The sequence below is a fragment of the Tursiops truncatus genome, chromosome 1, assembly GCF_011762595.2.
Source record: "Tursiops truncatus isolate mTurTru1 chromosome 1, mTurTru1.mat.Y, whole genome shotgun sequence".
NCBI classification, from domain to species: Eukaryota; Metazoa; Chordata; class Mammalia; order Artiodactyla; family Delphinidae; genus Tursiops; species Tursiops truncatus.
In genome coordinates, this window is record NC_047034.1 from 34,335,860 (window position 1) to 34,363,251 (window position 27,392).

At 53.9% G+C, this 27,392-nt stretch overlaps 1 protein-coding gene across 1 annotated transcript; it reads right to left on the reverse strand.

Annotated features, from left to right (window-relative positions):
- Positions 1 to 6,082: 6,082 nt before the first annotated feature.
- SLC45A3 (solute carrier family 45 member 3) lies at positions 6,083 to 24,504 on the reverse strand. Its single transcript, XM_019952335.3, has 4 exons — positions 12,619 to 24,504; positions 11,018 to 11,803; positions 9,988 to 10,253; positions 6,083 to 7,860 (listed from the first exon to the last, which is right to left on the reverse strand). Exons 1-4 carry the CDS (start codon positions 12,788 to 12,790, stop codon positions 7,423 to 7,425), a joined length of 1,662 nt encoding a protein of 553 aa, XP_019807894.2. The 5' UTR covers positions 12,791 to 24,504; the 3' UTR covers positions 6,083 to 7,422.
- Between the last annotated feature and the right edge of the window lie 2,888 nt (positions 24,505 to 27,392).

Below are 27,392 nucleotides of genomic sequence, written 5' to 3' on the forward strand. Positions count from 1 at the left end.
ATTTAAAATTGGTGACGGTAGAACAAAAACAGCCCTGAGTCAGTGTGCCCTTGGACAAGTCACATCATCTTAGCAAGCCTCAGTTTTGTCACTGGTGAAAGAAGGATAACAGGGTCCCCTGCCTACCTGCTCTCTCCACGTCACTGGGAGAAATCGTGCCAGACGGTGAGGTGGTCTCAGGGTGCGGGCGGCTGCTCACTGGCGGACCCACATCTTGCTTCCCTGGAGCCCGCTTCCTCTCCAGGATGGAGGCCCCTCAGCGGGCAGGAGGCTGCTCCCAGTCTGCTTCCTCACAGCCCCATCTGAGCTGCCAGTGATCGAGTCTTCAGTGCCACAGCCCCAGGGCACACATAGAGTCCAGCATATAGGAAGATAGACAAATATTATTTGATGGAAGGAGGGAAGGGGAGAGCATTAACTGGGGACTATAAAGTGCTAAACAGTGTCCTGGGGAGGGGAACACAGGGCAGGGAACTGTGGAGCATGGAAGTCTAGAGCTGTGTCTGTAGAGATGGTCCATTAACCCCCTCATTGTACACATAGTAGAATGACTTGTTTTTTTGTTTGTTTGTTTGTTTGTTTTAATTAATTAATTTATTTTTGGCTGCGTTGGGTCGTCCTTGCTGCGTGCGGGCTTTCTCTAGTTGCGGTGAGCAGGGGCTACTCTTCGTTGCGGTGCGTGGGCTTCTCATTGCGGTGGCTTCTCTTGTTGCGGAGCACGGGCTCTAGGCACGCGGGCTTCAGTAGTTGTGGCTCACACGCTCTAGAGCGCAGGCTCAGTAGTTGTGGCACACGGACTTCGTTGCTCCGCGGCATGTGGGATCTTCCCGGACCAGGGCTTGAACCCATGTCTCCTGCATTGGCAGGCGGATTCTTAACCACTGAGCCACCAGGGAAGCCCTAAAATGACTTGTTGAAGGTCAAGTGCTAGGAAGGGGCAGACTGAGGTCAAGTGACCTGGTCGCCAGGGCACACCAAGCAACCTCCTAACGTGTGTGGAGATCTAGTGACAGTGTTGGATGTCAGAAAGTTCCTACTCTGAACAGCCCTCCAGCCAACAGTGACAAAACTGCCAGGCTGCTGTAATCAAATCTGATTCTGGAAACCAAGGGCTTTTTCCGCAGCTGCACAAGAAGTAACCCGAGATCCAAGCTGCCCGCCATGGGATGTTTCCACCCCTACTCTTCCTGCTCTCCTTTCTCACTGTAACCGGCTCTGCAGGGAGAGGCCCCCGGGCCAGAAAGGAAGACCCATGAATGTACAAAGATGGAGCACTGCCCATCTAACCCCACTCCAACCCCTCTTTCTCCAATTCCTGGCCTCAGACCACAAGCCAGGACCCAGGGCTCCATCCCCCTCTGGGAGATGGGCAGGATCCAGCATGATGAGGCCAGAGAGCCTTCCTCTCTCCACCACAAAAAAATCATTTTACCTTCTCTAAACTCTGTTAGTATCTTTGGTTCATGTTCTGAATTTTCCACGTACATCCCACCTGATACATCTATGAACACTTGATTCATCCATGCTTATTCCTTTCCACCTAAATTAAATTTTCCTTAAGGGCACTGGCCAGGTTGCCCTCGTCTGAGACCCCACATGAAAAGGACTCTGTAAATGTTATTTGTGACGTCTTTGAGCTTACTTGCAGTTTCCTCCTCCTTTCCAGAGTCCCCTTTCTTCCTGCTTCTTTCCTCCCCTTCTGTACTTCTTAGCAAGTTGGTGTTTCTGTGAAGAATGTAGTTTAAAACTGAGGAACTACCATTGTAAATCAACTATACTCCAATATTAAAAAAAACAAAACTGAGGTGCTACCAACACAAGGCCTCACAGCCTGTGAGCTGGCTTAGCTGGTCCCCAATATTGAAAACTTGTGCTAGAAAAGGCCCTCTGAAGTTAACTGCATCAAAGAGAGTGAAATACTTAGGAACAAACCTAACCACAGAGGTAAACGACTTGTACTTGGAAAACTGTGACGAAAGAAACTGAAGACAACAAACAGATGAAAAGATATACTGTGATCAGGATTGGAAGAATTAACATTGTTAAAATGACCATACTGGGGCTTCCCTGGTGGCGCAGTGGTTGAGAGTCCGCCTGCCGATGCAGGGGACGCGGGTTCGTGCCCCGGTCCAGGAAGATCCCACATGCCGCGGAGCAACTAAGCCTGTGCGCCACAACTACTGAGCCTGCGCTCTAGAGCCCCTCCTCCACAACAAGAGAAGCCACTGCAACGAGATGCCCGTGTACCACAACAAAGAGTAGCCCCCGCTCGCCGCAACTAGAGAAAGACCACGTGCAGCAACGAAGACCCAATGCAGCCAAAAATTTTTAAAAGTATTTAATTAAAAAAAAAAAACACACAGTGAGATATCACCTCACACCAGTCAGAATGGCTATTATTAAAAAGACAACAAACAACAAGTATTGGTAAGGATGTGGAGAAAAGGGAATCCTAGTATATTGTTGGGGATGTAAATTGGTGCACCCACTATGGAAAACAGTATGGAGGTTCCTCAAAAAATTAAAAATAGAACTGTCATATGATCCAGCAATTTCACTTCTTGGTATTTACCTGAAGATGACAAAAACACTTGAATTACTGATTTTGAATTAAAAGATATATGCACTCCAAGGTGCATTGCAGCATTATTTATAGTAGCCAAGATATGGAAGCAACCTAAGTGTCCATCAATAGAGGAATGGATAAAGAAGATGTGGTGGGAATTCCCTGGCAGTCCAGTGGTTAGGACTCCACGCTTTCACTGCCAAGGGCCCGGGTTTGATCCCTGTTCAGGGAACTAAAATCCTACAAGCCATGCAGTACAGGTCCACACACACACACACAAAGAAGATATGGTATACATGTACATATGTGCATGCACTCACACACACGCAGGCACACACACACACACCCCACTGGAGTGTTACTCAGCCATAAAAGAAAAAAGAAATCTTGCCATTTGTGACAACATGGATGGCTCTAGAGGGTATTATGCTAAGTGAAATATCAGACAGGGAAAGACAAACACTGCATGATCTCACTTATACGTGGAATCTAAAAAACAAAACAAAACAAAACCAGACTCACAGACACAGAGAACGATGGATGGTTACAAGAAGGGAAAGGGGGCCAGGGGACAGCCGAAACAGATGAAGGGGATTAAGAGGTACAAATCTCCAGTTATATAATAAATAAGTCATGAGTATGTAATATACAGCATAAGGAATATGGTCAATAATACTGTAATAGCTTTGTATGGGGACAGATGGTCACTAGACTTATTGGGGTGATCACTGCATAATGTATGCAAATATCAAAGCATTATGTAGTACACTGAAACTAACATAATATTGTATGTCAACTATGTTTCAATTTTAAAAAAAGAAAGAAAAGAAAAGCCTCTCTGAGCCCAAGTTTCCTGTTCCCTAATGATTCCCAGTCTCCTTTTGTGTATTCTGAAACAGTTTGCCCAAGTGTTCATTCTCTCTCCCTTGGATCAGGAGAAAGAATGAACATGGCTTCTGGGCCAGGTTCTACGTTCTGGTGGCACAGACAGGCTGACATTAATTACTGACTGGTGGTTCTTTTTGCTTCTTCTCACACATACACACATACATGCTGAAAGCCTTGGGCCAGGCCTTCAGCTCTGTTTCAGTGTGGTAGAAATTAGATACAGAAGTAAAATACATATGTATGTAGATATGTAAACATATATAATCTATAATCCTGAACTTGAATTGGAAATATCAGCCGAAACTCACCATGTATTTACATTAAAAGATTTTTTTCCTAGCTTTGTCCACTGAAAAGACCTACAACCAATGATCAACCTAGTAACAAGTACTCCCAATGCCGATATTACGGTCTCCATGGGAAAAAACCTTTTTCCATAAAAAGCAATCAGAGACCCTTAGAGAAAATAGCTCATTCCAGGTCTATGGCAAGAAATATACAAGATGAGCCAGGGCATCTAGTCATGCCAGAAAGCAAAGCAGCGTTCAAAGACCACTTAGAAGTTTGTCAAAAGGACTCAAAGAAATCAACTTGAAGAGGCTCCCACTGGCCAAAGATGGGAAAAATTTGAACGTGAATAGCAAATGCAAAGGATTGAAACATATCACATATGTTTAAACACATGAATACATAATGACATTAAGGGGAAAAACCTCTGTCATCACTAGGAGTTAACCAATTCATTATTTTGAAAACTGGTAAATATAAGGAAAGAGTCCAGCATTTGTTTAGGAAATAAAAGAATATCATAATTTTCCAATGCCTATGAAAAAAATGGATCTAAGATATCAATATTACTAACATCAAAAAAGGAAGACAAGCAGACAATACATATTCCCTTCTATGGAGGTACACAAACCTATTAAGTATTCTTGCAAAAACAAAAAAAACCAAATCTGAATAGGTCTCTGACTATAATTACCAAAATAGAAGAGCCATTACAGAAAATAGAAGGGCAATAAAAACATGTGAAATATCACTACAGGGATGCAATCAGCAAAATCCAGATGATCTATAGGACAAACAATCTAGTTCCCTTAACAAATGAATTGCAAAGAAAAAGATTAAAATTGAGGAGGTACCTGTGGATTACAAGAGATTTAAGAGACACATCAACCAACTGCAACATAAGGAACTTATTTCAGTTTGAACAAAAACTATACAAAAAAATTTATGAGACAGGGAAATGTGAACACTGGATATTTGATTATACTAAGGAATTTTTTTTTTTTTGGTCTGATAATAGCAAAGTGACTATGTGTGTTTTTTTTTAAATAAGTGCTTATATTTTTGAAATACATCCTGAAATATTTAGGGATGGAATATGATACCTGAAATTTCTTCAAAATTATGTAGGAGTGTACAGAGGTATTCAGTTAAACATTTAAAGGCCTGTGTCCCTCTGATGGGACAATCAAGTCTGAATCTAACCAAGCCTCTAGATCTTATTACCAGATTATGGGGGGAAAGGGGGGAAGGAGGAACATTTTAAATAACACTGAGGATACAGTCAGCCAAACATAGAATGTAGACAATTTTGTAGGAAAAATGGCTGTTTCTTCACCAATGAATGGCATTTAAAAAAAAAAGAGGGAAACTGTTAGAGATTAAGAGAAACCTAAGAAGCATAACCACTAAATGCAAATTAATAGTTGTTTTTCTTCGATCTTGATTTGAACAAACCAGCTGTAAAAAGACATTTTCAAGGCAATTGGGGAAAAATGTACATGGGCTGGGTAATTGATGATAAGGAATTACTGTTTGTTGAATATATTCATGGTATTGTGATCAAGTTGTTTAAAAGTCCTATTTCTTAAAGATACATTCTGAAGTATTTTCAGGTGAAGTGAAATTGTATCTGCCATATGCTTTAAAAATAGCCCCCGGGGGAGGGGGTGGGTAAGGGTGGGGGAGGGAAAATAGAGGAAATAAAAATGGCAGAATGTTAATAAATGTTGAAGTTGGGCTCATTATCACCAGGCTCATTTCTTGTGTATGTTTGAAAACTAATAGAAAGTTAAACAAAACAGAACATTTTAAAAATAAAGCTAGTCCTTGCCTAGGGTGTTAACTATACTGACCACTTGAATTTAAGGGACAGGAAGGCCGGTGAAGTTTGGAGGGATGAGGAAATGGCAAGGCTGAGAAGACTGAACTTGACCTGAGCCTGGCAGGAAGGGTGAAGGAGGTGGGAAAGGGTGGGAACCGAGGCACAGTGGTGTCGAATCCTCACCCATACATGCCAGGGGCTTCCTATTGCTGTGGTTGATAATGGGTGCTTGCTCCATCTCCTTGGCCACACCGCGAGCCATTTGAGAAGGAAAATGCCCCCACTCTCTATACTTCTTACTCTCCCGCCCTCTCCCTCACCCTCAAAGGGACTCCCCAATTCTGGGGAAGCACAGCCACACCCAATCGCCAAAGGACAAAAGAGTGTTGGTCTATGGCTCCACCTGCTGGTGGTGCTGGGAACTGAAGCTGCCAAAAAAACGGTCCTGATGAGAAGGAAGCTGAGGATAATTTGAGAGAGATTTGGTCTTTTCTGCTCAGAAAAGACACAAAGACCAATTAAACATATAAGAAGGCTTTAATTTCATCACCATAAACATTATACTCTGATTGCTCACATACAGTATAAAATATTTACTCCACTAAATAAATAAGACATAACATTATTGCAAACGGCACTTAAAGCCCCCGGAGATAAGACCTCCTTAGCCCAGGCAGGGGGTGCTCCTGAGTTTCTGTGCTAGATTCCCCAAGCACAGATATGCCCTGGGGGCTGAGACGGATAAAGGCTCAAGGAGCCACACTCTGTGCTTCTGGTCCCAAAACAGCCCCAGGGAGAGGGCTGTGGAGCCAGTGGGGAAAGGTGGGGTTGGGCAGCTCCTTCATCAGCCCAGTCCTAGAGGGAGCAGAGGGGAGCTGGGGGGGACGGCAGGGCCAAGAGGGGAGGTGAGGCTACGGAGGCTGCTGAGACCTGAAGCCCCACCCTTCACATTTCCCCAGCCCTCCCCGCCTTGGGTAACAGGATTTGGGATATCAGTTGGGGTAAGCAGAGCTTCCAGGCTCAGGGTTAGGCAGTTCTGGGGCCAGACCAATCACTCCAGGAGAAGGAGATTCTGACAATTCTCAGCCCAATAACCAATCGTCTCAGGGGACCTAGTCATTAGGGATCTCATCCTACCCAACCCCTAAACACCTTGATTCCCCTTCTACTTAAATAAATAAGTTAATTATTTAAAAACCTGTGTCCCTGTGATGGCAACACAGGGGCCAACAAGCCAAGTCCTAATAAAATGCAGGGGAGGGGGAACAGGAGAGAGGTGGCGCTGTGGGGCTAGGCAGCTTCCCTTCTCCCCTCGGGACCGCGTCCCCCAATAACTTTCATACTTTCAAATCCTGTAGAGGAGCCGTTTCACATCACAAACTCCCATGCAACAGCGACACTGGGAGAACCTATGGGATAAGAGGCCTTGGTTGTAGGAGACGAGGTGGCTGAGTTTACTCAGCTCCCCAAATCCCTTCTCTGGGTATTTCTCAACCAGGACACTAGCTGTTAACCCTGAGCCTGGGTGATCCCCCGGCAGAGTCCTGCATTCCAGTGCACAGAGTTAATTAAATGCCCTGCCCTTCTTTCCTTGTGGAAGTCCAGACTGAAGCCTGCTGGAGAGCTTCCAGTCAGCCAGCCCTAAAGACTGAGGAGAGGTGGGAGGGAAGAAGCCCCAGTCCCCTACTTGTGCAGCTATACACCTCACTGCCACAGGGCGGCAGCAGAGAGCCACACCACTTTGGCAGCAATAGAAACTGGAAGGCCAGCCCACAGCCCTACCGGGCCAACAGGGGACTGGAATAGGGAGAGCTGGGACCCAGTGAGGCAGGTCCTCCCTCAGTGGGTTGGAAGTACTCTACACAGAGTATTTGGCCAAGTCGCTCTTGTCAAATACCACCTGTGTGACAAAGTAAATGGCAACCAGACCCAGACCTGCAGCCGACACCATATAGGCAGTGACAGACTGGCTGAGCTGAACAATGGAGCCCATAAACAGAGACGGGGCCACCTGGGACAGCAGGAAGGCACTGTCCAGGACGGCAAGGTCCAGGCAGATGCCCCGGCCCGGAACAACCCTGGCCTCCGGTGGCTCGCCCACCACTCCACGCATGGAGACATCGCAGGCAGAGGCCCCGCAGAGTGCAGGTGGAGGAGGGAGCAGGCCGCTGCCTCCAGCACCCGCGTGTCCATTGGGGAAGGGAGATCCGGCCTTAGGGCCCGGCGAGAAGCTGGTCATCAGGCTGTCCTCACTGGTACCACCTCCATCATCTCCGCGGTATTTGGGCAGGAAAACCTGGGGGGAGGGGAACACACAAGGACAGGTATGTACCCAAGCATGGGATCCCCCAACTAGGAGAACAGGCCCTGGCCTTTATCCCAGGGGCTAGAAGAAACCAGGCACGAGGCCTTAATGAAAATCGGGCAGCAGTTCAGAAAACTGAGCAGACCTTGCTTGGTCCAGGTCTAGTGAGGATTCTCCTCAGAAGGCGGGCAGGGGCCAGGAGGGGACATCTGAAACCAGAAGTCTAGGTCTCCTCTAGCCTCTCCTAGAATCAGTAAGTGACAGACAAACTCAGTACTGCAGGTTAGGAAGAGAACAGAACCCCAAGGAAAAGGAAAGACACAGAAGAATGAAGACAGGTGGGCAGAGAGACATGTCAGAGCAGAGGAACAAAGTCCAAAGGTGGGGCCCCAAAGGCCCCAAAGCCCCACACAGATGCTCCTAACCCTCCTCCTTCTGCTCCTACCACCTCACTACTGGGACACCCTTGTCAACCTCCAGAGAGACCAGAGAGAGACGTTCCCTTCCCACTGTGGGTCCCAGGCCCAGGCTATAGTTGCTGCCCTACTGTGAGGTCTGCGGCCCCAGCCTGGGGCAGCCTAGAGGAAGCGAGGAACAGAAAGAGTCGCCCTCTTCCCGACTCCCATGGTCCAGCTGTGCTGAGGCCGAAGCCTTCTTGTTCCTTCTCACTGTCTGCCTTGGATCAGTGTGACCTGCCCCTGCCCTGCCCGCCATGTCCCAGAGCCTCCCTCCTATCTAAGGACGAGGCCAGAACTCATCTGACCGCTTTTCCAAGGCCCACTAGTGCCTAACACAGAGCTCTCAGGGTCAGCTGCATGAGCGCTGGGAGCCACAGCAGAGCTCAAGCCTGACACCAGGGAATCCCAAGGCTCGTGGTGCAGCCAGAAGTGGACAAAGCAGACGTAGATGGGGTGCGGGGCCAACCATGCCTGGAACCGCACCTCCTGCTGCCACCCCACAAAAGATCAGTGTGGCTGAAGCTTGGAGAGGCCCCTGGGGACAGACGTGTTCTCAGCCTGAAGGGAAGACCACCAGCTCGGCACGTTCCCTGGCACATGCCCAAGCCTGGCTTCTGGACACCAGCCCAACCAGGGCGGGAGAGCGTGGAGGATGATGAAGGTTCTCAATGCACTGACAGGGGACTCGGGGACCAGCTTCCCCCAAACCAAAGCCCCACCTCCACCCCCAACCCAAAGCCCCACCTCCACCCCCACCCCTGCAGCTACCTATTCGCTTAACCAGCCTCGCAGTTACCCCACCCATGTCCTACAAGGGGCAGACTATGTCTTTCCTACAGTCTAGAAGCCAGGCTGCATCTCTTTTTCCTTGGGACGCCCCAACTTCTTGCCCTCTGGGCAGAGCTCTGCACCCAGGGCTGTAGCTCAGTGAGGCCAATGGAGACAACAAAGGTGACCACACAGCCTGGTCAGGAGGCTTCCCAGAGAAGGGGGCCCCTGGAGGGGCTGGTTAGTGTGGGGCTGAGCAGGAAGGAGGCCCCCCAACTTACACAGTGCCCAGGCGAGCGGTGTCAGGCGCATCAGGCTCAGAGATCCGCCATGGGGGCGGGGGGAGGGGACGAGGCAAAGGAGTGAGGCAGGAAAAGAAAAGAGAGAATTAAACAGAAAAGGAAGACAAACCAAAAGAGGGGAAGGGGCGGTAGGGAGCTTTCCCCATCTCCGAGACCAAAGCAAGGTTTGGGTCACTCACAAGGTCCCCCCCTGAATAAGGGAAGGCGTGGCCCACACCAGACCTTTCCCACTCACTGGCTGCTGAAGCCGGGTGCCCCAGAGGTCATCTGATCCAGCCCCCTGCCTCTGCACAGAACAACTCAGCCCTGACTGAGGCCTTCTGCTAGCCTGATTCTTCAGGATTTCCAGAGAAGGATTTCACATTTCCTGCAATCATCCACTTTAAGTGCTTTATAGTCCTGACACCAGGAAGTCATTCCCAGAATCTAATCTACACCCTCCTTCCGCAGCCCAAGTCTCTGGCCCTGGGGCTACAACAGGCTTCCTCTCTGATCAAAGAATTCCTTCTCCAGCTTCTCTTGCCAGACACCGGTCCTGGGCTGGTCAGCTGCCCCTCCACCCCACTCCACTCAGCGGCCAGGGCGAGTACCTGCTTCTCCCGGTGGTAGAGGGACGCTAGCGTGTACGGCAGGATCTGCAGGGCAGAGAAGGTGAACCCAGTGAGGGCAGCTGAAGCGGTCACCACCACCACGCTGCGGGACAGGCACGTGGCGCCGGCAGCCACGGGGAAAGCCACAACGCTGGCCAGATAGACTGCCCGGGTGCCGAATCGCTGCACCAGCCGGTCCATGACCAGAGAGAAGAGCAGGGAGATAGCACACTGCAGGAACAGCCCCAGGCTGCCCATCCGGACCCCTGGAGTGGGGAGGGGGAAGAGGCCATCAGACAGGGGGTAGGGAAAAAGGACCCAATACCATGAGGGGGGAGGGGTGCTCAGAATCAGGAGCCACAGGCACCTGCTGCCCAAGACCTGCTATTTTCCGGAACTGCTCCCCAGCATCCCCCGCCCTGCCCATAGCAACGGGGGTGTAAGTTCTTCCACTTATTTTCCGGAACTGCTCCCCAGCATCCCCTGCCCTGCCCATAGCAACGGGGGTGTAAGTTCTTCCACTACCTCAGGGAATGTGGCCAAAGCCACGGGCTAAGGGCAGAGGAAGATGTTCTAAGGGCTGGCTGTGCTCAGCCTGTCAGGAGAGGTAGAGGGAACACAAAGACATTTCTGCTCCAAGATAGAATTCCAGATGCCTGAGCTGGAAGGGGCTGGCAAGGCGATTTGGAAAGTCAGTAGGGGAGCAAAGGGCACACTGAAGTTCGGGCCAGGCGAACCCAAGGCCCAGCTTCTGGACCTTAAACAAGCCCAGCCTCGTCCTCCATCAAGTTGGGGCAATGCCTGATCAAACTCCCCGATCAGCCCAAGGCCCTGCTGCGACTGCAGCAAAGCCACTCGCTCCTTGAGCAGCTGCACACGCAGGCTGCACACGGGGCCATCGTCCTGATGGGGAAATCGGGGCCCAAGGCACAGCTTCCAGCCCAGGCACAGGCTGTGGGCATCTCCCTGCACCCGAACATCCACGGGAGGGCAGCTCCCACAACAGGGCCCCGGGCTGCCAAAGCCTTACCTTCATCATAGTGTCTCCGGGCCTCGGTGCCTGGCTCAGCCCTGGGCACACCCTGGTATAGCCCCTCGCCCACAAAGTCTGTGTAAAACAGTGTGAAGGTCATGAATGCCATCCAACTGCACAGCTCGGCCACGAAGAGTCGGCGTAGGGTGCGAGGCATGCGGCAACAGAGCTGGTGCAGCCGGGGAAAGAGGGCGCGCAGGTTCCAGAAAGCCAGGCGGGCGTGGCACGGGCAGCAGTGGGGTGGGACAGACGGGACCGACAGCCCTTCCACGGGCTCGGCTGGGCCCAGCGCTGCCTCCTCAGCCACAAACAGTGTGGCTGCCACGCACGTGAGGAAGATGAGGGCGAGCAGGCCGAAGAGGCACTCTTCCTGGGTGCCCAGGTAGGGGGCCAGGGCACTGGCATCCCAGTCGATGGCAGGCAGAAGGTAGCCCAGGCAGCCCCCCAGGCTGATCATGAAGGCGTAGACGGAGAATGCCTGGCGACAGTGGTCTGGGTCCCGGAAGAGGTCAGAGAGGAGGGCCTCCAGCGGCGTGAAGCACACCTGGCCACAGAAGTCCAGCAGCCCCACGCCCAGGATCAGCAGCGCCAGCTCCAGGGGCCTGGTGTCCGGGCACAGCAGCCCCGCCAGCCGGCCGGCCCTCGGGATGAGGAGGAGGCTCAGCAGGACGCCCAGGGACAGGGCCCAGATGAAGGGCCTCCGGCGACCATAGCGCCCACGCCAGTGGTCGCTGGCCGAGCCTAGGAGCGGGACCGAGACCAGACCCAGCACCGGACCGATGCCTGCAAGGAGGGCAAGTAGTATGAGCTGGAGGCTGGGGCCCAGAAGGGGCAGGGGGAAGGGTACCAACTGCCTCGAGAAGGGTGGAAATGATGATGATATCCCATGGAGGGCCCACTGTGTACGGGGGCTGTGCTGAGTACTTCACAGGACCCCAATTTACTGCTCACAACTAGGATCACTGGTGCCCCAACTGACCGGTGATCGCCGTGCACAGGCACGGTTTCAACGGGCAGTCGGACCCCAGAGCCTGTCATCCTGACAGAGCCCCCTCTTCCTGGGAGTCACATGATGGTGACATTTGCCCTCCGTGGCTTTTACAGAATTCGTCCGCAGTTAGGAGCCCAGCCCCTGCCCTAGCGGCAAGAAAGAGCCCTGGCGGTGGGGGCCGAGGGTGGTCCTGACCCTCCTAATCAGCAGCTAAGCTACCGTCCAGCGGCCTAAGTCACCTGACGGCTTATTAGCTTCCATCATCCTCTCTGTGAAATGGGTAACCTCAAAGCGTTGCTGCAGGAATTAAATGAGACCACAGATAGGAATTACAAAGGGCAGTTTCTCCAGTGTCTCCTGTGGGCCATGCATGGCGTAGGGACCAGAGATACAGAGGTCACCAGGGAACGTCCCTGTACCCTTTTGTTTCTCTCAGACCCCCTCAGCCCAGGGTCACCCCCTCCCCAGCCAGGCTGACCCACCAGGCTCAGGGACAGCAGGCAGCCACCTCTGCCTCCAAGCAGCTCTTTGGGCAGAGGCCCTGTCGCCCTACTTCCCCAGGGGACACATATCTGGAGCAGGAGGGAAGGAGGATGTAGGGACTCACCCAGCACCATGGTCATGAACTTCTCCTCTACCCCCACTTCCAACAGCAGGGGTGGCACGTAGGTGATACCCGCAGCCAGGCACACCTCCAGGCCGAAGGTCAGCAGGTTGACCAGCAGGAGCTGGGCTTTCCGATGCCGCAGCAGGCGGCTCACCCCCAGCCTCTGGACCATGATGCGCCAGGCGGGTAGGGCTCCGGCCTGTTCACACACTCCAGGACTGCTCCATCTCAGCCTTGCTCCAGATGCCCAGGCCTCTCCTCCTTGCTGCCACCGACCGCATAGGACTCAGCCAGAAACCCATTTCTGCAGGCCCTCCGTGCAGGTCTAGCTTCTCAGCCATGCTAACCGCCTGTCTGTCGTCGTGGGGTGCCTCAGTGGGGACATAACTCAACACTCAGATCCTAAAAGAGCTGGGACAATCACACACACAGAGATTCCCGTGAATCTGATCTCCAGGATTTGCTCTGAATTCTGAATCTTGTTCACTCCCGGGCTGATGGTGTGGCCCTGCCACCCAGGTGTCACTCCCTACTGGCCAATCAGGAAGTGCATGTTAATACTAGCCTAAGGTTGACATATTCATAAGGTAAATATGATTTTTAAACCTCAGTACACTCCAGAGCCAACTAGATGTCAGTAATTCTCTGTTTTGGAATATCTTTGCAATTGCCCTTGTTTCCTAGTATTGAAGGAAAAAAAAAAAATCAAACCAACTGAATTCCCAGTTCCCGAGGCACTGTTTACCAAGGTGCCCCCTGGAAACCCTCTGCCAGGCCTGGTTTGTTCGCTTTTCTCTCTCTACTTCCCAAAGCTGGGCTGTTCAATTCCTCTTCGTTAAGAGTCACACTTCCTCTTCCATACTACCTGGCCACAAGCCATGCTGCACCATAACTCCACCCCAAGGACGAGGGCAAAGAGGAAGACCAGAGAGGCTGTGGTTCGTCGGGTTGGGTTTTAACCTCTCACTGAAACCACTTAAAAAGCGCTCCCCAGGCTTCCCTGGTGGCGCAGTGGTTGAGAGTCCGCCTGCCGATGCAGGGGACACGGGTTCGTGCCCTGGTCTGGGAAGATCCCACATGCCGCGGAGCGGCTGGGCCTGTGAGCCATGGCCGCTGAGCCTGCGCGTCTGGAGCCTGTGCTGCGCAACGGGAGAGGCCACAACAGTGAGAGGCCCACGTACCGAAAAAAAAAAAAAAAAAAAGCGCTCCCCGGGAAGAACCTAGGCCTGAAAACCTCTACCTTGAGTTTCTCTCCATGCTCAACGTCCATGGGGAGGACATATTCCCACACGCGCTGCTCAACTGTCAGGGGACAGTGGGACCGGTCCCAGGTTCCAGCCTCACAGGGGCATGAAACCGCACCACCTGGCGGCCACTGCGATGATGTCAGTGACCCCGGGGCAGACTTCCTCTCTCCTCACCTGGCTCCACTCTCAGCAGACGTCCCCACAGCCCTTCCTGCTAGGCCTCCTGTGCAGACACATCCCACCAGGGGAGTACCCACCCTGGGTCCTCCACCCACAGGCAGTGGGCCTCCAGGTCTTGCTTCCTGACTGTGGCACCCACTGCAGTCCGCTGTTTACAAGTGACCACAAAAGAGGGGAAATCAAGTCAGCTATGCAGAGAAGGTATAGAGGGTGGGGCCTAGTCCCCCAACCTGTCATCCATCCCATGGCGGCGTAGACGGGTGGACAGAGCTTCACGCCACTTATGGCCAGAGTCTGGAGTGCCTTCCCTGGCCTCACCGACTCAACCCCATTGACACTGTTGAAGAGCACTGCTCCTGTGCAAGGTTTACTGCCAAGGGCCTGGGCCCACCCGAGAGCCTTCCTGGAGCACCCTCGGCCCTCACTCATGCCCTCTTCCAATCTCAGCAGCTCATGACTTGGTGCTTCAACTTCTTTTATCGTTTCAAATATCACTAAGCCCCGCAGGGACTTTTGTGTTATGAAGCATGTTGTAGGTTGCTCTCTGAGCTGTGCCACAAAGGAAACAGACGGCCATCAATCCTGGGTAAGATGTGTCCGTTCCGTAACTGCCTTCCAGGGCTTTGCAGCTTATAGACCAAGGAAGGGACTTCAGACAAGGCTAGGCAGCCGCCTCCCCCAAGTTCCACCAAGTCTGGGAGGGCCTTGGAGACTCACCTGCCCTGGGTTTTAAAGGGACCAGGTCCTCCCTGAGTAAACAGACTTTATCAGACGCAGCCTCTCCCACAACATGCACCCAAGCCCTGGTTGCTCCCTGTGGTTTAAATAAATTGCAGCTCTCCAGCAAACGTTAATCACCCCACCTGACTTACTCCCTCCCTTAATCCAGCTCCCCACTCCCAGCACCAAGCAGGACCTCCACAGCCCACGAGGGAGAAAGGCAAAATCCTCCTACAGCCCAGCGCCTCCCCCGCCCAGCTGCTTCCCCCTCCCAGCCCCTCTCTCCACCCCCAGAGGTGCTTTACCCAGTGACCAGGGGCTGGGCCAGGTAAGGAATTCCTTGAAAGGAGTTGGGTAGGAAGTGGGCGGGCTCCAGCCCTGCTCTGCACCCCTCTCCTCTTAGGTTGCTGAGCCCGTCCTCCCTCTTTTGGGCACTCTCGCCACCACAGACTTGACTCTTCCCAGCCCAGAAGTGCCCGAGAAAAGTCCAAGCCCATAAGAATACTCTCCCTTCCAAAGTCCCCGCTTTCTCCTCCTTACAGCTTCCCCAGTGCCCCAGCCTCCCCCACTGCATCCCCACCCCAGCCCTCACGTGGAAGAAACTACAGAGGACACCCACAGCACAAGCTCAAGTCACCAGCGGCCCCTCCAGGGCCTTCTTCCCAAGGACACAAAGAGAAAAGCCCAGGCCCCAGGGTCCCAGGTTCAGAGGGGAACAGGAAGCAGTTTGTCACACCCACTCCAATCCACAGCCCCAGGGCACACTTCTTCCCAAAGCTTGAAAGTGACAGATCCCCGTTGGGTCCCTCTGTTTCAGGGGCTCCCCCCCCCCTCCTCAGGAATACAGATGGGGAAACAGGATCCAACCCTCCCCTCCAGCCTCAGAGATGCTTCTGACTCAGATCCTCCTGCCCCACTGCTCCTGGAGCGCCCGGTCCGGCAAACAGAAGCTCAACCAGAAGAGCCAGCCCCTGAGTGCTCACCTGGTGGCGAGGGGGCGGGAAGAGGAGGGAAGTGGAGGTACCTGAAAGGGGGAGTCTGGCCTAACCTTGTGAAAGCAGCCTTCTAAGGAGGACAAGTCCCTCTCAAGGTCCAAATATCTCCCCCCTTTCCTGGGCCCCCTGATAACGGGACAGCAAGAAAGCTGGAGGAAACCCGAGACTTCTGGGAACCTTTAGGGAGCTCTGCTCCAGGCCATCTTCCCTCACCCTTGGGGGAGCAGAGCTCCAGCCCTGGAGACTGAGAGCCGTGGGCACGTTCGGGGAACCTGCATTTTACCTACCCAGCTCCAGACACCGGGAGACTTCGAGTGCACCCCCAGAGCAGGCTGTAGGCTCCACTGCAACTCTCCAGCACCCACCCTAGCATGAGAAGGGGCCTGGGAAATGCTTACCTACAGGATAGATGGCTGAAAGCAGCCTGGGAGTGGGAGGCGGAAGAGACAGGAAAGACCTAAGCGCCTGCCCCCATCCCCCCACGCACCAAGGAAATTCCAGCCCGACCCCCAGAGGGGGCAGCTCTCCTAAGGGTTCAAAGGTGGTGAGTGGATGGGACAGAGCCTCCCAGGCTGGAATGCCCCACCCCTGCCCACCCCGCTACCTCAGCAGGGAGCACAGGGAAATGAAACTGAGCAACAGGAACAAACTTGGCCTGAACTTTCTCCAGAATTCAAGAGTGGAGGAGGCAGGAGGAAAGGCACCTCCTGGTAGCTCCTCTGGGAAGGGAGTGTCAGAGGGATATATAAAGAGGCCTTTGAGGGCTTTCAAAGGGGCTCCTGCCACCCCTCGCGGCTGAGGTGGAGCTGGGGGAGCAGATTCCCTCCGCTGAAGGACAGAGGTCAGAGGGAGCCGGGCTGGGGGCAGCCCCGCAGTGGGCCAGTGTCAGGCAGCAATTCTATGGCCTCTTTATGCGGGCCAGCGTCCCCACAGCCGGCCAGGCACATCAAACGGCCGCACCCTGACCCCGCGAGCCGACGACCCTGCGTCCTCCCTCCACGCTCACAAAGACTGTGCTCTTTCTCACGCGGCCACTGGGAAGCCCCTCCCTGCAGAGAGGGAAACTGGGGATGGGGTAGGCCAGCCATGAGGAATAATGACTCAGCTGCAGAAAGGGGTGGGGTCACTCCAGGCCAATCTCCCTAACGCACACCCCAGCCCGGGCCATCTGGCCCAGGCCAGGACTGCAGGTGGGGAGAAGCCCACAGGTAGAGGACGTGAGACTGCACGGGAAGGGGGACCCCTGTTCCTCCACAGCGGGCTGGACCCCAGAATCTCATTCCAAGTTGTGCTCTCCCAGATCCTCTAGGTTGGGGGCACAGAAGAAGTCCTAGGGGACCAGTGCCCTTGGTCTTACCTCGTAAAACCCAGCATATGGCACTCCCAAAATGAGCTCTGCCCTCACGGCAGGTCCACAGGAGTCTTGGGACAGCCCAGAAAGAGCCTGCGCTGGCCAGACAGCAGACTGGAGATGAACATCCTTGTGAGGCAATGAGCTCTCCACCGTGACAGACCCCCTCGTCAGGGATGCTGAGCTGTGGGAATTTCTGCCTGGGCAGCTAGGGAGAGGGGGACACAGGACTAGTCTAAGCACGGCTTCCATGCCTTCCAACACATATTTAGTCTTTGTTTCTCTGAGCTCAAACGCGTACTTCCAAAGAAGCAAGGGTCTGCTCCCCCCAAGCCTACCCTACCGAAGGCAACAGTGATTTGCACGAGGAGCGAAGACCCACAACCTCCCAGTGCTCCCACAGACACCTGAGAACCCCACTCAGAGTGCAACCTCTCCACCCCGACATCAGCAGAGAGGAGGCCCCACCCCCATCCAGACTTGCTCCCTAGCTCCTGCCTCCCCAGGGCCCAGAGGCCAGGGATTTAGAGTCCGCCCTGCGGCGCTGCCTTTTCTTCCCTCGGACTGGAAGGCTTCTGCTTAGCAGCTTGTCAGAGAGAGTGAGGGGCCGGCAGGCCAGGACACAAAGGGGGATTAGGGAGAAACCTCTCGGCCTGCAGAGTAATCCATCAAACTCCCTCCCGGCTGCCAGCACCGGCCCCTTCCCGCTCGATTCCCCTTCCAGCTGCTGCGGGCCCCCACCCCCTCCAGCTCCCGAGCCCCGCCACACTGGGCAGCAAAGAGAATCCCAGTCCCTGGGGGCGCAGAGGGGGCACCCTGCAGACACTGGGAAAAGGGCAACGGCTCCCTCCCCCCGCTCACCCCCAATGTATGAAAACCCAACAGGTGGCAGTGGCTTGGAGGGAAGTTGCTTTTGTTGCCCCGTCTGAGAGCCCCAGCACAGCTTCTGAAAGGAAACACATGCCAGAGGAGGTTGGGGGAAGGGGAGGGGAAAGGACAGCGGGCAGTCCCTGGAGCCTGCTCTGATCTCCCCTCCCCTCTCCAGTCCAGCGACAGGAATTCTGGGGCTGGCCTGACCCTCACCTTGGCTGGTCTAGGCGAAGCACCCCTCCCAGAATCACGTGGCCACCCCCTGCGGGTGGTCAAAACAGACACATATCTGACTCCAGGCAACTGTGTCTCCCAATCAGACTTCCTTTCCGCAAACAGCTACGACCCAAGGTCACTCGGGGTCACCTTGACCAAGTGCCCTCCAAACCAAGACAATCCGTATTCTTCAACCTGGAGCTCTCTCCCACCCCAGGTGTCACAGGCCTCTGAGCCCAGACATTCCCGAACCCAGTGCATTCTATAGGGTGACCGAGGCCTGGCATGGGTTCGCGTGCCATCTCCATATGTCACTGTAGCTATGTGACCTTGTTAACTGACCTCCCTAAACCTCAGTTTCCTCATCTGCACTTACTAACAGCAGCTAACACTGAGGTTTACTGCATGCTAGGCCCTCTTCCAAGCGTTTTAATCTTCCAACCGCCTGACGAGGCGGGTACGATGAGTATACCCATTTGACAGGCGAGGCAACTTAGCTTAATACCACCAACTTCCCAGTCGTGTAGTGTGTTTGGAGGAAGTATGTGGAAGTTTCTGGCAACCACTTCTTCAGTTGTCTGGGCTTCCTCAGCCGAGAAACTTGGGAGGGGGTTTCTCATTCCCAACAGGAGCAGCAGAGGTCGGAGGGGGACCAACACTGATCCTCTTCTCAGCTTCCATCCCCCTCACCCACGTGCCTCCCACCTGGGCACCAGTGCCTCTTTCAGCCCCCAAAGGCAAGAGGAATGCCAGGAATGTAAATGCGTCCCCAGGTGCTGGCCCGGCAGGTGAGCAGAGGTCGCTCAGCAGACCTGCCTGGTGCTGGAGGCTGCAAAGGGAAAGGAAAGGTGGGATAAACAACCCCAGTGAGGAGACAGGGTGGTTCCCAGCCACAGGGAAAATAATCACGGCGGCTGACACCTGCTAACCGTCCAGAAGGTGTCTGCATGTACCTGCCAAACCTTCTCTAATTCATACCATTTGTACAATCCTACAAATTATTGAATATTCCTATTTCACAAGGATGAAAATGGAGTCTTAGAAATTCATTAACACACCCAACGTTGCACAGGTAAAAAGGGCTGAATGGAAAATTCAAACCATTCGAAAATTCTAGAAAGTGCACTGAAGTAGGAGCCTGGACAGTGTAGTCCAGTTTCAGCAACTCTTATAACTGTGTAGCCTAGAATAAGCCACTCTACCTCTCTGGGACTCAGCTCCTGCACCTGTAAAATGAGAGCTAGTCTAGATGCTGTCAGGTTCTTTACAACTGTGCAGCTTTGTGACCTCACACCCACGCCCCCAGCCCCAGGCAGGGCGCTCACCGGGGACAGGTGCCCACTGAGTGCTCACTGACAAGGCCACATGGCACTGGTGGGGAGGGGGCGCGGTTATAGCCTTCCACCAATGAGAGCCAAGGAGAACCAGGTAGAGAAGGGCTCCCCAGCTGCACTTACCCCATCCTTTACCTGCCTACACATTGCTCCAGTACAACAGAGTGCCAAGGGTCAGCGGTCACCTGAAACTGATCCGAGTAACCAAGACATCTGGGGGCAGAATTGCCCTCTTCCCTACTCCTTCCCAGAGCTGGACTCTGTTCCTGGCAGAAATCAGTAACTAAATTCTTTCTCTACTTGGGCCACAATAAACACTCTCCTACAAGGTGGGGGTATGGTACCAAGAAATCCCTTGGCCCAGGGTGGGGGCAGAGGAACGCAGGAGAAGAATGGGGAGCTTGGCACGTTCAGGCCACTGGGAAGTTCCCCCCGCCCCTTGCTCCCTATAGCTCCTGCAAAGTGAAACCTGAACAGCCTCCCTCCTAGTGAACTTGAACTTTGCCAGTCAGCGAGACCAGGCAGCTCTCCCCAGCCATGCACATCCTTGTCCCCTCCCTGCTGCCTGGCCTCCCTTAGAAGGTGACGGATACAGGAAGGAGGCCAGGCTCTCTCAGCGCTGCTATCCTAAGGTTTGTGACCAGCCCCATTTATCATCAGAGGGTTCTGGGCCGGACTCAGTCCTAGGGATGTGTTCTCCAAAACAGTCCACTCAGTGGTGAGCAGGGCATGAGGGGCCTCCAAAAAAGATGTGGTTTTTTGTCGTTGTTAAAGAGCCCTACTTTGCCCACCCTTGAAGAGAGTGTACCTCAGTGCATTACAATCTCACCTTCCCCAGAGAATTGTCAAAGAGACTAAAGCCTACCAACCCACCGCTACTGAGCTCCGGGCGTGTGCAAGCCCGCTGTGAAGGGGCTGGGGATTCAGAAACAACAGACTTCAGCGCCTTCAGAAGAAGGGCCGAGGTGCAGCCAGAGCACCATGAGGTGGCGCAGGGGCTGAGACCCAAGTCCTTACAGTGGGACATCTTCAGTGCCTCCAGAGCTTCCTAGAGGAGGCTGAGCCGTGAGAGACCAGTAGGTAGGAACTATGCAAAGGGTAGATGTCTGCAAAACACAGCTGCTGGAGCCTGGGATTTCTATATGCACCCACCTCTCCTTTTAGCCCCTCCCCAGTCAGGGGTGGTGCAAGGAATACCAGACCCCAAATCATGAGACATGGGCCCAAGACGGGGCTATTCATCAGCACTGGGCCTATTTTTGCTTTCAAAGTACTCATCAGTTCCAGTGACCTCCCCTGGACCTCCTCTCCCTTTCACCTGAACCCTGTCCAGCTCAAGTCTTCCACCTCCTCCAGGGCTGCCTGGACCTCGAGCTGTCAAGGAGTCCTTTCTCCCAAACCTTGACTAGTCTTCAACCTCCTTCTTGCTGGCTCATCCCAGCTTCCCAGAGACAGTGATCTCCAGAATTAACAATGAAGGGGAAAGGAACAAACTTGTACTGAGCACCTGGTCTATGCAGGCTCCTTGCTAAATATGGCGATCTCATTTAATCCTCACCATGACTTTGCAAGGTGAATATTATCATCTACATTTTACAGACACAGAAACCAAGGCCAACAGGTGAGGTATAGGCCTGTCTCCAACATCGGACACAAGAAGCCCCACAAGTCGTTCAGGGTCAGTGACAAAACTGTGGACTTCTTCCCATGGAGGAGGAAACACAGACCACGTAGCAGAAAAAGGGATTAAACAGGAAGTTCTGGCCAGACATCAGGACCATCCCGTGATGGCTCTGTCACCAGCCCCTGCCCCCAAGCAGGGACACTTAATACACTGGACAAAGCTCCACACTCCAGCTCTATTTGCTAGGAGTCAAGTGGCATCAGCGTTCAAGACACTGGGCCTGGTACCAACTGGTCCAGCCTCCACCCTTGCTATCCAACAAACAGGGCCACTGACTGTTCACAGAAAGCCAGGCTGGGTTTTTCTTCTTGACACCAGAAAGCAGTGTCAAGATACTGTATCCCAAGGGTTGTGGGGGGGTGGGGAGGACAGAGCAGAACACTCCCTCCCTCTCATACAACTTCTCCAAAAATCAGAACAAATAACCTTTTCTGCATAGAAGGCACTCAGCCTTGCAGGATATATATTCACCTCCATCACTTCACGGCACTTTCTTCCGTCTTGAGGGAACAGGCAGGGCAGGGCTTTCTGGACTGATTAAAAAACAAACCACACACAGTATTGACAGGGGAGAGACCAGGACATCAAGTCCTTGTGTGTTCTTTGCACCAGAGCACAAGTTCAACTGCAAATGTGTCATTCACAGTTTATGTACAGTTGTATATGGTATCATTCCCTTGCTAAGAAACTTTGGTTCCTGAGTGTAAGCCACAATGATTGCCTCCATTGTTACCGAATGACAGCAGCTGACATTTATCAAGCTCTTTTTACTTGCAGCTGCTGGGCTCAGAGCTTTAATCAGCTCGTTGAAGCCTCACAATACTGCCAGGCAGGTACTGTTATCCTCATTTTACAGAGGAGGAAGTTGAAGCACAGAGAGGTGAAGTAACTTGTGCAAGAGGAAATGGGATTCAGACCCAGGCATCTGAGTGCTAGAGGCCAGTCTCAATGAGTCATACCTACTCCCCGAAGTCCAGGAGGCCTTGGTCCCAAAGAAACAAAGGTCTACAGGAGAATCCAAGAACAGATGCCCAGGCTGTGCTGCTGTCCACTGGGTCACAGGTGTAGATATAGTAGATATAGTTAATACCAGCTAATATTTACTGAGCGCTTGTTACCTATCAGGCACACAGTCCAGTGCTCTATATGTATGGTTTAATAAAGCTATAGTGTTTCTTTTACGTTTTAGATATATATAATTACATATTTACATATATATTTGTTCTATTTATTATTTAATAAGTAACAAAGCTACAGAGTAGATATTATCATTATTACTATCAACCCCATTTTGCAGCCAGGGATACTGAGACTTAAGAGAGGTTAAGTAACGTGCCCTTTGTCCCACAGCCAGTTTGGAGCAGCCAGGATACAAACACCTGACAGTCTGGGTTGTTATCCATAATGCTGTATTATCAGGCTCCAATGGTCCAGATGATAGAGCTTAATTTCACTTTTGGAGTCCTGAGACGATCCCTGCCTCTCTGACTCCAGAGCCCTACCCAGGCTGAGAGAGGGGAATCCATGCCATCCTCCCACCACCCAGTGGCCTGGAGGTACCTCACTGGGCCACCAAGGATCACTGTCCAGCTCCTCCTTCGGGACACCTCAGAGCCAGGAGGAACAGGCGAGTTCACTATACACCCCGTGAGTACGAAGGAAAACTCCCCCCACCCCGCCCCAGTCACATCTCCACTAAGGTGGGGCCTGAATGTCCACAGCTGTACGTTCACCCACAACTGTATCTGTACCTTCAGATTCATCCTGCTGACTCGAGCTCCATTTTTCTGAGCACTTTTAGAACAACAGAGTCCCAGCTCCAGACAAGCTTGTGGGGAGGAGATAAGGGAGGAATGAGAGGATGAGACCCATCCAACAAAAAGGACTGTGACCTCAAATAACTTTGTATTCACACCCTAGAAGTTGCTCTGTAGGGAAGCCTGAGGAAATCGTCAGCCTACGCTTCCTGGCCCTGCCCTCCCCACCCCCATATGCCAGCCTGTTCCCCAGGCCTTGGGCAGGTGAGTCCAACACCAAGGCTGTCCTGCTCTGAAGTGCTACGTGCATCATGAAAGGCAGCCAGAAGCCCCCAGGGCCTCACCCCAACCCCTGAGCAACGCCTTCAGGAGCCCAGCAAGGGTCACTCTAGGCCCCGGTCCACTGGCTGTGCCCGGCTGCAGACTCCAGGGCAGCAAGACAGCAGCTGGGCTATTCTTAGTCCCTGCTCCACTGGGATCGGGTCCGTGTAACAGCTGAAGGGCAAGTCCTCAGCAGGTACCCACCATGCCAAACCCCTCCCTACCCTCCACTCTGGCCCCTTGGGAAAAAAGAAAGGGGAAGGTGTGGCCCTGGGGAGCGGGGGAAAGCTGAGCAGGTCAAGGGTGTCTGTCAGGAAGAGGAAACTGATTCAGAGGTCAAGGGCAAGATCAACTGACAGGGCTGCAGCGCCTGGGGAGAACAGGAGACTACAGGAAGGACTGACCCTCACTCAGGAGCAACCCTGCGGGTCCCTGGGGCCCTCTCCAGCAGGCCTGCCATGCGTAAGCCCAGAGCCCTGAGAAGCTGTAGTGGGTGCCCAGATATCACCTCATCACACCTGTCTGCTGATCTCAGGATTCTCACCATCCCTACCTGAGCCCGGGAGGCAAGGATAAAGACACCCTCTCTTTTTCCTCCTCCCATGAGGAATAACCGAGGCGCAGGACGGGGCACACACTCCAGCCCAACTCTCTGCCCAGAGCCAAGCCCCAAGACTAACGTCCGAAAGGGCTCAGCCACCTTTCCCTCCTTAATAACCCCTCACTCCTCCCCAAGCAAGTTGGCCCGCGCCCGAGCACCCCGCGTCGTCCCGACCGCCGACCGCTTTCCCGGCTCCCAGGTCCCGGACTGTGCGCGCCACGGTGACTCATCCTGCCCCTTTCCGGTGAAGCCGAGACAAGGGAAGAAAATAAATGCAACTTTCCAAAGAAAACTCTGACGCGGGAGGCGGCAACAGGAGCGAGCGGCCGCTGTGCCCGCCGTCTGCCCAGCCCGGGGCTCCGGGGAGGCGCCTCTCCCCGCCCACCCCGCTGCCCGGCCCGGGACGCGGGGGACCCGGCGCCTCCAGCCCGGCCCGCCTCCGCGGAGACCCGAGCACCCCGCAGCCGGCCCGGTGCAGGAAGAGGGGGCGCGCCTGGGCGCCCGCAGCCCCGTCAGCTCCCCTGGGACTCACGGGGCTGGACGCGCGGGTCCGGGACAGCCACGGCGCGGCCCCCTCCCGCGGGGCGCAAAACACGCGACACCACGGAGCTCGGCCGCGCAGCGCCCCTCCCCTTCCCGCGCCGGGACCCCCTCCCCGCGGAGAAGGGCGGGCGCGCCCCTACCTGGCCGAGGCGCGCGTCTGTCACCCGGGGCCCGCGCGTGCGAGCTCGCCCCCCCCCCGCCTCCCCCCACGCGCGCCAGCGGGCGGCTTTTAAATCTCCAGGTTACTCCGCGGGGGGAGAGAGCATGCGCGCTGGGGCGGCCAGGAGGGGGCGGGGCGAGGCGGGACGGAGGTGGGGGTGCTGGGAGGGGGTATGGAGGGGTGGGGCTGGTACCCAAGGGAAGAAAGCGGGAGGTCTCCAAGCTGTCTTTGTAGCCGCGACCGCGACGGGCAGCCTCCGCGTGGCTCCCAGACTGCCCTATCATTACCTAGGGCAGTGCGCCGCCCCCTCGCCACCAAAACATTTAGGTGAAAGCTGCCCGGCTCCGCGGGGCGCCTCTCCTCCCCTGAGCCAGTCTGCGACCATTACCCCCACGCGCTATTCCGGCCATCCCCCTGTCCCCGGTCCGAGCAGCACCCCACCCATCCAGGACCAGCCTTGAAAGGAGATGTCACATTCTCCCGGAGTTACTCTTCCTACTGTTTGCTGTTCTCTGAGGCATAAAGAGCTTCCTGATAGCTAACTCAGCCCTTCTTCCTGAAGTTAAAAGCCAAATTTCAATTTTTTTTTCCTTAAGGGTGTGTATGGGGAAAGGAGGTGATACACTGACAGTAAAATGTTCCCTTTGTCAGCTGTTGAGCAAGGTCCCAAAAGATACCTGTTTCCAGAATGCCTTGACAAGAGTGAACAATGCAAGTGGGAGATCACTGGGGGCCCAGGCTGGCCTTGGGGTGGGAGGCCCAGCTGTGTCTTTCTTCCTCCGTGGAGTTTTATTAGCGTGGAGAGAACTCCAATTTTTGTGCATTGTTGACTTGAATGCTACAAAAATCGGAGGAAGATGGCTTTGAAGGGGAGGACCTCGTTGACTGGAGCCATGGACTGCACACTGGGGCACTGAGCTCCAGTGCTGGCCCTGCCACCAACCGGCTGTGATGTTGGGCAAGTCCCTCCCATATTCTGAACCTTGGTAAGAAGGACTTGGCCAGAGGGTCTCTAAGGGCACCTCCAACTGGAGGCAGAGAAGAATGGGAAATCTAGAAAGGAGGGGGGAATAGTGGAGCCCTGGTGGCCGTGGGGAAGAGAGAGTGGGTGCAGGAGAGAGCAGAGGGAGAAAAACCAAGAATCTACCTTCTGGGTCACTGAATAAGTTTAACTTGAGAACGGTCTCAGCATTGCGTCTTTGGGCACACTCGCCCCCCCACCTGCCAGCAGGTGACCCTCCAGTGCCCCAGTGGCTTTCCAAAGCCTTTGGCACACCCATTTGTGGACAGCAGAGAGACTTGGGTGGAGTCCTGGGTCCCTGAGCTGGTGTCTCCTTTGCCCCAGGAAAGGGGGCAGGAGTCAGAGGGAATTCCAGGTCAGCTGGAAAATTACTGAGCCAGGAGAGAGTGGATGGTGGTATTTTCCAGGCTTGGGGAAGGAGCACTGGGGGAGCAGGCGGGAGTTGTCCCACCTCAGAGGAATAGGAACCCTCCCTCCCACACGAGGAAAGGGGAGCAGGGCTTGGGAGAGTGAGCACACAGCCTACTGTGAGATACTGGACTCCACCCAGCGGGTCTGGCCACCTGAATAAGAAGTGCCAGGGCTCAGCCACCTTTCCCTCCTTAATAACTCCTCACTCCTCCCCAAGCAAGTTGGCCTGCGCCCGAGAACCCCGCGTCGTCCTGGCCGGCCACCGACCCCTTTCCTGGCTCACCCCTCCCTAATGCAGGTGACCCTTCTTTACCAAGCCAGTTGGATGTAGTCTCCAGGCCCCACCCAGCACAGGGTGCTGTAGGGGCTTCTGTTGGGAAGATGCTCCCTCCCCTTTTTCTGCTGGTGTAGCCTCATGTAATAATAATTAACTTTTACTGATTGTGCCAGGCACTGTTCTAAATGCATCTCATGTATTAACTCATTCAATCCTTGTGACAACTCAAGAGATGGGTACCATTTTCAGATAAAGAAACTGAAGCAATCCCTCAGTCCAGTTACTACGACTACCATCATTACTGCTACTACTAATACAGACACACACACACTCACACACACAGAGTCTCTGGGCCCCAGAAACAAGGCAGAGGCAGCAATCCCTCATCTATCCTGACCAGTGACTTCCAAGCCTTAATGAGAGTCCTAACACCCAAACTACTCCCCACAATGCTGGGTCGTTCTGGATTAGTAACAGCTTCTCTGGGTTTCAGTTCCCCACTAAGTGAGCTGTAGGAAAACCACCACGTCCCTTTCCCTTCATCCCCGCTCCCTCCCCCACCACACAACGCACACCCTACTCCCTAGCCACTTCCCATTTATAGGAAATGGGGGATGACGTGAGGAGCAAGGGCATCCTTGGGGAACTGCTAATAGTCTGGCTGGATATTGGAGAAACCAAAGATGCCGGCAAAAATGCATTAGCAGCTTCTGCTCCGACCCCCACCCATAGCCCCTTCCCATTATCCTTGGGCTCAGAGCGAGCATCGTCCTCTTTCTACCGAGATAAGATACCCATCTGGGGCTGGGTAGCCTGGAAAAAGCCTGAGAAGCCATGAAGAACCTGGAGTTCCCTTGATGTTTCCTCCTCCTCTTGCTATCTCTACCACCCAAAGGTGGTGGTCCCCTTTGAGAGGGTTCTTTGCTTCTTCCCCTGCCTGTCTCAGGATGAGGGGTCAACAGTCTCTTTAGGCATAAAGGCCATCAACAGGCCCAAATCCTCACCGTGGACTTAGAAGGGGGGAGGATCGGTCCCCTGGACACAGGAATTCCATTTCTGGGATTTCTCTTATGGCAAAATAACCAG